The 12163-nt window shown below is 45.0% G+C and overlaps 1 protein-coding gene across 1 annotated transcript in view; it reads left to right on the forward strand.

Moving 5' to 3' along the window:
• Positions 1–5293: 5293 nt before the first annotated feature.
• Positions 5294–12163, forward strand: part of MAN1B1 (mannosidase alpha class 1B member 1) — a 313998-nt gene continuing 307128 nt past the window's right edge. The window contains exon 1 of the mRNA XM_085611248.1: positions 5294–5582. Coding sequence (XP_085467374.1) covers positions 5478–5582 — 105 coding nt within the window. The 5' untranslated portion in view covers positions 5294–5477. The remainder of the gene's footprint in view (positions 5583–12163) is intronic.

Genomic DNA, 12163 nt, shown 5'->3' on the forward strand with positions numbered 1-12163 from the left:
AATCGACCCTTTTTAAATACGACGATGTGGGGCCGCCTCTCTCCTCAGGTGCTGTGTTTTCACAAATAAAAACCACCTTCTGCTGATTCTTAGGTGTCCAGGAGTTTTCTGGCAGCAACTAAAAACATGCCAACATAACCGACCAAGATCAGCGTTTTGTATAGTGGCAGTTTTCACCCATCCTGAAGCAGCACAGAGGGTTAATATGCCTGCTGCAAATAACGTGGACATGCAGATCACTAAAGTGCATTTTCTGTGGGTAGCTCAGTGGGTTACTGATTTTGTCCCAGAGATCCTTTTCTTAATCACACTTAATAAGTTACAATCCTAAATTACAATCCTAATATAGCACAGTTACTTATGAACTACACCGAAGGGTCTGTATTCAAACTGCGTGTTATAGGTTAGAGCCAAGCTATATTTTTTCCCTCAATCTTTCATTATCCTAATGTTGCGAAAAGGTTTCGTTTGGGTAGAAATATATTGTTTTAAGTAAAACCAACCACTGTAGTACCTTTTTAGGTCTCGGCTGCGAAAGGCTGCGCTTGCGCAGTCTCGCTCCGAGATTTAATGAGTTGGAGTGACTTTGAGAAGAGGGGCTTGCACCCGCCCCTCTTCTCTCCTGTTCTCCATTGGCTGGCCTCTTAAATGCTGGCCAGCCACTGGAGAAGAGGTCCAGTCACTCCGTTGAAGCCCCGTCCTTTTCGGATCGGGGGGCGTGTTTTTTGCGAGAAGTCTCAGGGAGGAGACAACAGCAAAACACGCCCCCCAATCCGAAAAGGACACTCCCTTTCTCCGAGGCATTTTCTGCTGTGCCTCGGAGAAAGGCGGTGGTGTCCCGGCGTCCGGACGCATTTGTTAATTGCCAGGTCGCGATCTTCTCATTAGGTGCGTGCTTGTTGTTGTATTTTGTCAAGCTGGACATTAAGGTCTATTTATATTTTAAACATTTTTATATGTGCGTATGTATAGCCTCACGACTGCCTCTACGTAACTAGCGCGTAGGACATATCGTCAGTGGCGTGGAGCGAAGACTGCTCCGTTGATTGGTTTATTTTGCTCGCAATTTTTGCGTGCTTGTTGTTGTATTTTGTCAAGCTGGACATTAAGGTCTATTTATATTTTAAACATTTTTATATGTGCGTATGTATAGCCTCACGACTGCCTCTACGTAACTAGCGCGTAGGACATATCGTCAGTGGCGTGGAGCGAAGACTGCTCCGTTTACAGCTTATCCTCAGTGGTTGCCTTCTTCAGTGCGGTACATGATTGGCTGTTAAGATTTGCGGGGCGGGCGGACTCGCCCTCATACCGCCTCTTCTTTTGCAGGAGATAATGAGCAGCAACTGAACGAAAACAAACAAGGTGAGGCGCGCCTGGTAGAGGGGTGGTACTTAAGCGCAGCGGCGTATCACAGGAAAATGGAGGACGCTCTAGGCCTACAGCCTGTGCTCGAGTAGTTTGGGGGCGGTTTTCCAAGTACTTCTAGGCTAATTACGCACGCTGCAGAGACTACTGACAATGGTATCCGTGAACGAATATTGGTCATGGGGCACGAGATGCGTTTAAAAAAAAAATGTATTAGTGTACACTGTGGTCAAGCGCACGTACTTGACCGACAGGATGTTTTATTGTTCGCCCCGTTCCCTTTAACCAGCAATCACCCAGCCGCCCCTCCACTCTAAGCGTTTTTAGCACTGCGGGGAGCACTGATGCTAGAGTTCTGCCCCGGTCTTTTTCAGCTCTCTCTCCACTTCTAGCTCCCTCTCCCTCTATTGCTTCGCTCCCACCAGCTCTGTGTTACTCTCCACTGTCTGCTTCTCTCTAACCCGTACCGCAACGTCTTTTTGGTGCCCCCTCTGCTTCTCCCCATCCGTGGGCGTTGGTCTCCCGTTACCATACATGCCAACATTTTAGAAATTGAAAATGGGGGAAAAGAATATCAGGGAGTGTATTTTCCTCATTGACTTCTATTGAAGCAGAGGTTAATTTCAGGCAGAACTTGGAAGACAGCCCAAAAAAGTAATTGTTTGGCTTCGAAATTCGGGAGTCTCCCGTCTGAATCTGGTATAGTGGCATGTATGCATCACCTGTTTTACTCACCCTCAACGGATCCATGTTGCTGTCCCATCTATTCCCCCCCGTGTGTTTGCTCATTGTCTTATCCGTCTCCCCTGCGTTGTTCTACCCAGAGTGCGTTTTTTGCTCCATCCCGCTCTGTGTTGCTCCCACCCTGGCCAGCTCACTCCCCACCCCCCAAACAACACAACGCACTTTCGCCCTACTATTGCAACTTTTTTTTACATTTACCAGTGCATCGCAGATCTGTCCACTAAAAAAACACGCTATTTTGTAATGCACGTACATGTATAATCATGCATGTCGCTATAACTTGCCTCGCCGAGCACATCAATTTTTTTAATGTATTAATAAAAATGCCGCATAGCGTCAGCTGCCAACGCTGTACAGCACTGTCAAAAATAATTGCCAAATCCAATAGGTCTGTAAGGCAAGACCTATAGGTTTTATCATTCTTGTATTTCCAGTGGGAACAAGCCAATTTGAAGGTCATTTGTTGTAATTTGGCGCGCTCCTTTGACTATGTATGGTGGCATCATAAAGCATCTGCGTACAATAACCTTAACGCCCCATGGCCTCTTGAATGCTATCCTGGAATTGCAACGAAGTACATTGTTCCTGCATTTAAAGAACGCTTATGGATCTTTAATGAGCTTTGAAAACTTTATAGATTGGACTGAACTGTTTGCTGCTGCGTTATAATTATGGATTCCTGTTACGTGTTCTCCCATCAGCCTCACTTGCGCTGTTCTGATTAGATGTCACCAGGTCCTCAACTAGGGTGAGACCTTTGTATTTTCTCGGCTGAATCTTACTGTTTGCACAAAATCCTAATAAAGACTTTCTGAAATAAAAGTAAGTCACAAGAGTAAACTGTCCCGGTAATGACTGGCCTTTGGAGGTGGTGAAATAGACCTATTTAATATATTAAAAAGAAGCAATGCAGTCATGAGAACCAGTGGCATAACGGTAAATGATGTCCCCCACACCTCCTGCAGGATGACCATAATCCAGATATCTACCAGATATACATAGGCCTCAGGCTGAATGGGGGCCCCCTCCGCCGGAATACACGCAAGAAATGAATAACGTTTGTGCGGTCTAAGGTGGTGGTTTGTAGTTTATTCGAGGTTCAGTATTGGATTTAAGACCGATGTCATGTATCATGAATGTAGATAGTTGCTTTTCCCTTGACTGATGCGCTGTACATCTTGTCAAGTATGCAGATGTTTTAACTCTCTATGAAGGTTGAAAGTGCATTTGTGTGATGGTGTTTATTTTGTGTGTTTTTGTAGGATGATTGACTGAACAAAGCTTTGCATTATCTGTGCAGAGTAAAAACAGAAACCTGTATGTAAGTCATGAGGTTGTTACAGGAGGCAGACCCCAGCCCCTCCCTGTAATGCACAGGGCTGTAAAAGAGAGAGCCACTTAAAGGGCTGTAAATGGCGTTTGTACTGAAGCCCGCCCCTCCTCTGTGTAACTGAAAGCTTTATAGGGCGCTCTGCTGGGACATCCCCTCCCCTGTTTTCTTTCTGTGTTTTACTGTAGTTTATAAAGCGCTGTAAGCTGGGGGGATTAAACCTGGGTGGCGGGGTCCTTCCTGTGTTTGATTCACCAGTGCAGGAAGTGAGCTTTCCTTGTGATGATGCGCATCCTGGGGGGTCTGCAGCTTGGGTCCCTTTACAGTCTCCTCTGCAGCCAGGGCCTTGCCCGTCTTTCGACTGTTGCTGACAAGATGTCGGATGCCCCTGCAAGGGCCGCTCTTTAAACGGTGGCTTAGAGCTGTAGTGGATGAAATGACCTGAAAATGTAAGATGCCTACTCTCCTCGATGGCTCTGAATGCCATCATAACCCTCTACAACGAATAGCCAGGTGCCCTGCAATGAACCTTGGATTCTGTTCTCCCACTCTGGCCAAGGTGGCAATGGGTCGATTGTCCATCTTCCATGGCAGATAACAAATCCAGGTTTCTCTGGTATCTTGCCTTCCTGCCGTAGAGTACCAAACAAGCATTTACAATGCAACGGTCTCGGCATTGTTAAAGTTAGAGCTATTGGCATTGCTCATGACAATGCCGTTTCTTTAAATGTTTAAAAACATAAACAAAAATAATGTCATGAGCAATGCCAATAGCTCTAACTTTACCAATGCCGAGACCATTGCATTGTAAATGCTTGTTAAATCATGGGTTTGCGCTTCTCTAGACTAAACACTATTAAAATATACACCTTACTAGTATGGATGAAATGTGACTCTACAACTTGTAATCCTCACTGTTTTATGTAACATATCATTTAGACTGATTTACACACGTATGATTAATTGTCTCTCTCTAATGTGTGCATGCTGTAAAGTGCTTTGACACCCTACACTAGTACGAGGAGCGCTATAAAATAAATGAAAAATATGAAAGAGAGCGATTAGTGCCCTTCAATTTCAGGTGCTTTGTAGCAGTTTCAAGATCCTCTTAGAGTTTCTCGCTGCTCATATGGGTGTAACTTCTGATATTTATCTGTCTCCATGGACTTCCTTGCTTGATTTTACTCACAAGAAAGTGTCACACATTAGTCATTGAATGTCACTCATAAGTACACTGAAACTATGAAAATGTCACACATAAGCAATCTCAAACCTTGGCAGCTATGTGAGTGTGACAGGCCAGCCCTCACGGAGTGACTGTCAAACCAGTACATTGCCAAACACTAGAATGTGTCCTGCAGGACACTACACCAGTAATATTATTTAGCCATCTTTACCAGACTTTCCTAAACCATACGATTTTGTTTAGTTGTGGTTTTCAAAGAAAACGTACATTTTAAGAATGTACTGAAGACCACAACTAATCTTTGTTCTTCTTTGCAACATATTTGAAGCAACCTTGGAAGAATTGTCGTAGATATTAAACACTACGGTCCTTGTGTAGAAAATGCTATTTTGCGTAGTAGACATATTAGATATTAGATCTGAGATATAGTGAAAACAAATATTTTTTATAGTTGGAAGAACTGCGTTATCGTGTCCATCCGCTGTCAACCTATGTAAACAACGACTTTATTTATACCCAACATGGCCGCCGTCCGACGGCTGCAACGAGCGAAGAACTTTGTGACACGCGGTCTAGATTGTGGAAGCTGCTGGGTGTAGTGACAGGTGGAGTGGCTTTGGGCTGGATAAGGTCTAGTTTCTGTGCTTCAACACAGATTAGAAACTGCGCATGCGCCTGAGATATTAGACGAAGGTTTCACTGTGAAAGCTGTCAGTGTTTCTTGTTTGATTCGTAGGCGGTCCCGCCGCCCAAGGCGAGGGAGGGATGCCTCCTTCTGCTCTCATGACAGTACTATAATGAATAATCGGTGGTTTGGGGCTGCTTTTCCTTTCCCAGCCCACCGCAGCCATGTACTCCCCGCAAAGGAGAGACTTCATCTCCGTCACCCTAAACCAGCAAGACGCTTCCGGCTACGACAACAGCAAAGGCCCACGAAGGAGAAGCTGCTGGAGGGTAAGTGAGTAAAGGAGGTGGGCGACAGTGGGTGAAGGAAACCCAAGTCTACAGCATGATAGTGGCTGGAGACACAGGGTACTTGGGCGTTCCACCCGGGCTGATGAAGTATTTACGGTCACGGGCGATGCATAGCTGCCACGATTCCAGATTGCTATGTGTGACATTTTTGTAATTTTATTTTAATTATGAGTGTTCTCGCAAGCAAAATCAAGCAATGAAGACAAGAGAAACATATATGGAAGGGCACTCATCTAGTATCCTTGTGAGCTGATCGTACAGTAAAACAATTGTGTAACTGTGCAGTATATTTTAAGTGTTTGATCTGGAGGAGCTCAAACTGAGGATTGAAAACGTGCCACAGTAGTTGGGGTTGGCTTTGCTAATAAGAATACTTTTTTTTAAAGAGTTTTTTTTTTTTATAGCGAACTAGACCTGAGATATCTGGCATCAGAGCGCTTTACATGAGCACCAGTTTCGTTACAGAAGGACACGTTCATTTGTGTTAGGCACTGGAGAGATTAAGTTATTTGCCCAGAATCACAGGATGTTGAGCGTTGTTGCCGAGACTCCAACCGGTTCCCCTCCAGCTTTAAAGTCGACCGCTCTAGCTGTAAGGCTAAATCCTCTCCCCCATTTGTAAACACACTAATCCCTTTTAGCAAATACCTGATCTCTCCCAGGAGGCACATTAAACCCCACGTTCTCTTTGACTTAACAATGGAGTCAGTGCTGGGAAAATAACGCCTGGTGCTCGGCCTGTACACTGCAGCTACAGCCTGTGGGGTCACTCTCACTGCAGACAGCTGCTCAGACTGTGGGCAGTGCTGTGATGTGCTAGAGACAGTTGCCAGTCCGAAGAGAGCAGGCTAGCACAGTGACCTAGGTGATTCTGACACTCCTCTCTGCATACCATAGAGTACTGTGTTGCATCTTATCTGCAGCAGTAGTTAGTGATTTTTTTTAAGGCAGGAACAGCATGCTTTTTTTCAGAGAAGGGTCTGAACTTTCCACATCTGTTTAAAGCCGTAGTTCATTCACGGTTAAGCAGTACTCTGCCTCTTCAGAACGGATAATTAGGGAGACTTGTACCCTGTCTCGCAGCTTATTTTGCCCCATATCAGCTGTTTGTGTCTTGGCTACTGTTCAACATTTTTTTTTTTATATCTGCTTAGCAGAACAACCTCGAATCTCAGTCAACCCGATCTCCTTTTGTAATAACTATAGTAGCTGATCTCAGCTCCTTTAGGCCTCTGCAACAGTGAGAGCGAAGGTGTGAACAATGTATGTTCTCATCCCTTACAAGAATCTGTTATTGATAATATTTTGTTTAAACTAGAATTCCATTATAGCACAAACTGCAACAAATCAACGCAGGATTAACAATTTAATCTTCAAATGTTTCTCTTTCTTTAGGCAAAATTTACACGTGATGGGGAAGCACAGTATTATAGCGCTACGTTTTGGCTCTTTTATCACAAAAAGTGATCAGAAATCAAATGTGAAATACTCACCACATTTGAAGAGGGCATGGCCTGGCTGGCATGCAGTCTTCAGAGCCTTCAGGCTTTTGGCACATTCTGTTACCGTAATAACCCCTGGAGAACACTCTCTCCCCACCCCCTTCCAGCAGGGGAAGGCAGAACGTGTCATGGAGGACTCCCTTGTCCTTCAATTTATTTCTGGTGGCAGCAATTCCTGGTGGCCCGGGCTGGTTGCAAGAAGATTTTAAAATTGAAAACCTTCTTCCTGCGCCAACTGGAGGCTTTCAGTCCCTGACACAAGAAAGGTAGCTGCTGAACTTCGTCCTTTAGCAGCACTATCAGGGCATGGACTCCTTTCCTGGCAGTAGTAAACTTCGATGTGTTGAGTAGGCCACCCGGCTGCACGCATTTGTGTACTATACGGACCAATTAGTGCCAGGGGAGGTTGAACAGGCCAGTCTACCTACATAACAAGCAAAACCCCGTCCAATCGGGCATGAACAATCAAAGCATAGCAGAACTCGCATAGGTTTCTGTGCCCCGTCTGCTTTGTGTTTCTGTAATCTAACGAAATATCAGACTCTAACAACCCTAAACAAGCATTTACAATGCAATGGTCTCGGCATTGTTAAAGTTAGAGCTATTGGCATTGCTCATGACATTATTTTTGTTTATGTTTTTGTCTTTAAAACATTTAAAGAAACGGCATTGTTATTTACAATGTCAATAGCTTAATCACTCAAATGCGAGACCTATTGCATTTGCACCCACAGAGAGCCACCCACCCACCCACACCGAGCCACCCACACACAGAGCCACCCACACACAGAGCCACACACACACACACACACACACACACACACACACACAGCCACACAGCCACCCACCCACAGAGCCACCCACACAGCCAGCCAGTGCACTCTAGGGCAGTGCTTAAATTGTATTAAAAAAAAAAAAGTGCCAGGGCTCTTGACAGAAGGCCATTGCAACTTGCACCACACATTGTCCCTGACATGCTGCTAAAGATTATAACAACACAACTACTAACCATAATTTCCGGATATTGTAATTGGATAAACAGTGGTGGTAAATAAAATACCCAGGCTGGGTGGCCTACTCACGTGTGGGCCTGAAGGGCGGAGTCTCTTACCATCCTCATCAAGGCGCCTCGTTAATCCACGACAGCTGCTCAAAGCGCTACACTTGTAGCGTGGAGTATAGTTTAGTTTAGAATAACACTGCTAGCTAATGAGCAGTCATTAGTAAGGTTTACCAGTTAGCTACCTATCTCGGAAAGCCATGATTGTGCTTCGGGGATTATATCAACCAAGAAGCACTTCCTTTCTTTCAACTAGTGGTAGAAATAAGAACATGTTGGCCAAAATGCTAGCAGTTTATAGGGAAAATACGGTGTCTTTCTTTTAATCCCAATGTATTGGGGCATCAGCGCGCTTGTCACCTACAAGAACAACAACTCCCATAATGATGGGGCTTGCAGTGCAGGCACTGTTGTTTTGGACTTAAACCATCTTACACCGAACTACACTTCCCAGAAGACCACCGGGAAGTGGCAGCGCCAGTGTACATTAGGACCAGGAACTGGCTAAATGGGATAGGTAGTTCCATTACCAGACCCTGAAGCCGTAAAATGTAAGCGACTGAACTACATGCCCCACAGTGCTCCACTGCCCTGAATTCCACCGGGCATGCCGCCTCGAGAACTGCTACGGCCACCGCACGTGGCTGCAAATCTGTATTTTCCCCACCTTCCTTCACGCCGAGTCAGACAAGTACCTCCACTGCTCAATTCAACCTCCTGCTCGTTCCGCCATTGCCGCGGCGGCTCCGGTTGCCATGTTCCCGCCCTGAGCCCTCTGGTCTGCCGCCCAATGGCATCCATGCCTGTGATACCCCGCCCCTTCGTTGAACCTTTCATCCAATGACAGAGCGAGGCTTGAAACGCAGACTTTGCTACCGGCATTCACAACAAACTTCGCGTAAACTGAGACCTAAAAACGCTGGCAACCCAGTTTTCTTCATTTTGTGGGTCCTGGGTCGAAGTATTTATTTATTCATTCTATGAAACTCTGACAACCCTGTCAGAAATGCTAGTATCTGCAATAAAGTTACGCGAGGACTAATAGCGCTGCAACGCCGATAGCACATTCTTAAGTCTGCCTGCTCATCGTGGCAAAAATAAACATGAGGTCACACTTTCCTTTGTTATGTTTTTCCAAAAATTTCATGGTTAACTTACAGTGTAGCGTTTTTTTTCCTTGTCAAGTCTGCCGCTTTTTCTGTGAACCATACCTCTGGCATTTCTCCACGCAGTCCGGTTTATTTCACTGAGGGGGTAAAAAGTTAGAGGCTTATTAAAATTCCTCCCGCTGTCTGTCCGGGCTAGAAATCCCCCACATGCTTCGCGCCGTCCAATGGGGAGACCTCGCCATGTGAGGACGCCCGGGGACGCTTCAAGGCGCACTTTCGAATTTCCATCCTTTGGAGTAAGGCGGCATGGCGCAGCTGAAAGTCTTGAATAAACTTCCAGGCTTGTTGGCGAGGAGACGCACTCTGGCGGTTGTCTGCGTGGGGGCAGCAGCGACTGAGCCCTGTACGGGAGCAGACATGAATAAGCCGCACTGTCTGATCAATGAAGGGAGTGGCCGCAGTATTTAAAGAGGGAAAACGCGCCGATTCGGCATCATTACGCCGTGGGTTTGTAGCTGTTCGGACTCAAAGGGAAAGTTTCTGATGAATCCGTGGATGTGGAGTTTTATTCCGCCCAGGTTTACGTGTTGAGCTCGAACTGGTTTCCATTTCAGGGTGCTGGCCAATTTGTAGAAAGCAGTCCGCGGCGTGCGCTTCACTTACCTGGGGAAAATGAACCTCCTCGGAGTTGCAAGCGCGCTTTTGAGTGCAGGTAAGATTTGCGTCATTAATCTACTTTCATGTGTGCCAGACAAGTGCATGGGTCCGTATCTATTTTTAGATAACGAATACTGCCTTACCAGAGCAGCAGCCAAACATGGGAGCCGAGAGCAGGGGGAGAGGACAAGCACACCACTGCCTTTCTCCGAGGTGAAGCAGAAATGCCTCGGAGAAACGCAGCGGCGGTTTCGGATTCAGGGGCGTGTTTGCCTTTCTCTCCTCCTGCCATTGGCTGGAGGAGAGAAAAACACGCCCAGCTAAAAGTAACGAAAAAACACGCCCCCGAATCCGAAAAGGACGGGGCTTGTTTTGCGAGACAAGCCTCTTCTCCAATGGCTGGCCAGCATTTAAGAGGCCAGCCAATGGAGAAGAGGAGAGAAGAGGGGCGGGTTCAAGCCCCTCTTCTCCTAGTCATTAAATCTCGCGAGCGAGACTGCGCAAGCGCAGCCTTCGCTAGACGAGACCTAAAAACGGTAATACACTCAGCTTTTAAGTACACTGATTTGCGTGACAATCGTTTTACATGTGGTAACTAAAAATGCGTTAGTCACACAAGATGTGTGACACTTGGCAGGGCTGGTGATGAAGGGTAGTTGCACGGTGAATGGGGTTGGTGGCGCCCAAGGCAGTAATTTCATTAATGTTTTGTGGGGTTGCCCTTTCAGGCCTTGGACAGTTATTTTTATTGTTGCTGACCGTGTATAGCTTGTTGGCAGATTGCTGATGTTCCCTCCTCGTGTGTAGTTAAGCTAGGATTACTTCATGATTTGTAATTGCATTTTTATAGCGTTTACTACTCCTAGTGAGGCGCTGAAGTGTTTTATGGTGGGCAGTACTACGCTGCTCCGTAACCCAAAGTTAGGTGTCATTGTTAGGGTGAATTCATGCAAGTAGAACATTTGAATAAATAGGGCAGATAAGGTTAGATATTGTGAGATAACGAGGAGGAGTTACACAGAGGAGAATTTATGCAAATAGGATGAGTAGATAGCCTTGAAAAGGTTAGATATAGCATGAATGGTTACTCGGGGAGTTTACGATTTGTAAGGAAGGGTATGTGATAGAGTACGGCACACTGAGGGGCACTAATGCACGAGGATGGAGCATTAAGAGGGTATCATTCAAATAGAAAGATCAGAGAAAGAATAATCCCTGACTATACATCATGGTAGAAAGATAGGGCAAAAGTTAATTGGGCTTTAAGTGGGATGAAAAAAGTGTGGGTTTTCTTAATGTGACGTGGCCTACATAATTAACTTGTAAACTAAATGTCTGGGATTCCCATAGTATGTCACCCGTCCTTTACTTTTGTGCTTCTTTGAGCTTTCTGTTATTGAATCTAGATGTATCACACAACTGACCTATACCTAAAGCCAGTCAGGACTGTTGGCTATAGCAATGGTTGTTAGCTGTTTGTTAAGATAAATCACTAACTGCAATGATTTTATTATAATTAATACTGACAATATTTCAATTGTGAGACTGTGAGTTGAATATTTTTGAGGCTTGTAGAAAGGGTAGTGGTATTCAGTGTGTCTCAATCACTCCTGCTATATTCAATCTATATTAGAAATGCAAACACTTTTCCCTCTACATCTCTATGTACGTATCTTACACCTAATTTCTTTCCACTTCAGCACCTCGTTTTTGCTATCTCCTGAATGCACTTCATCGCATCTCCTTCACCACCCCCAAAACATATAGTATACCCACTCATCTGTAAGCACTTCATTTTCTTTTACTTTCGCCTTGTCAATATTTTGGAAACTGTATACTTCTTTTGTCACACACATTTGCACAAAATCAGAATTGCAACTTGTTTACATGACCGTTGCTCTGTGCTCGGATGATCCTTTATATAATACCTTTTGACACACTCACAGGCACTGTAAGGCACAGGCACTACCTTCAACCTCTACTCCAGAGCTCTCAATCGTGACTCATTATAAACAGCCGGGGGCAAAGCAGTTTAAAGTATACTCTATGCAAGAGTAATATGCTACTCGAAAAAGTACAGCAACACAACGTCCAGGAAGCTAATACTCTTCGGGAATTAATGATTAAGCAAAAATTGATATTTAAACTGGAACTAAATCTTTGACATGGATTATGTTAACTTTTTTTACATTTATTGTTAACAATTCAATCAGTGTTTTTACCAGTATATTT

Source organism: Triturus cristatus, chromosome 1_2 (genome assembly GCF_964204655.1).
Source record: "Triturus cristatus chromosome 1_2, aTriCri1.1, whole genome shotgun sequence".
NCBI lineage: Eukaryota > Metazoa > Chordata > Amphibia > Caudata > Salamandridae > Triturus > Triturus cristatus.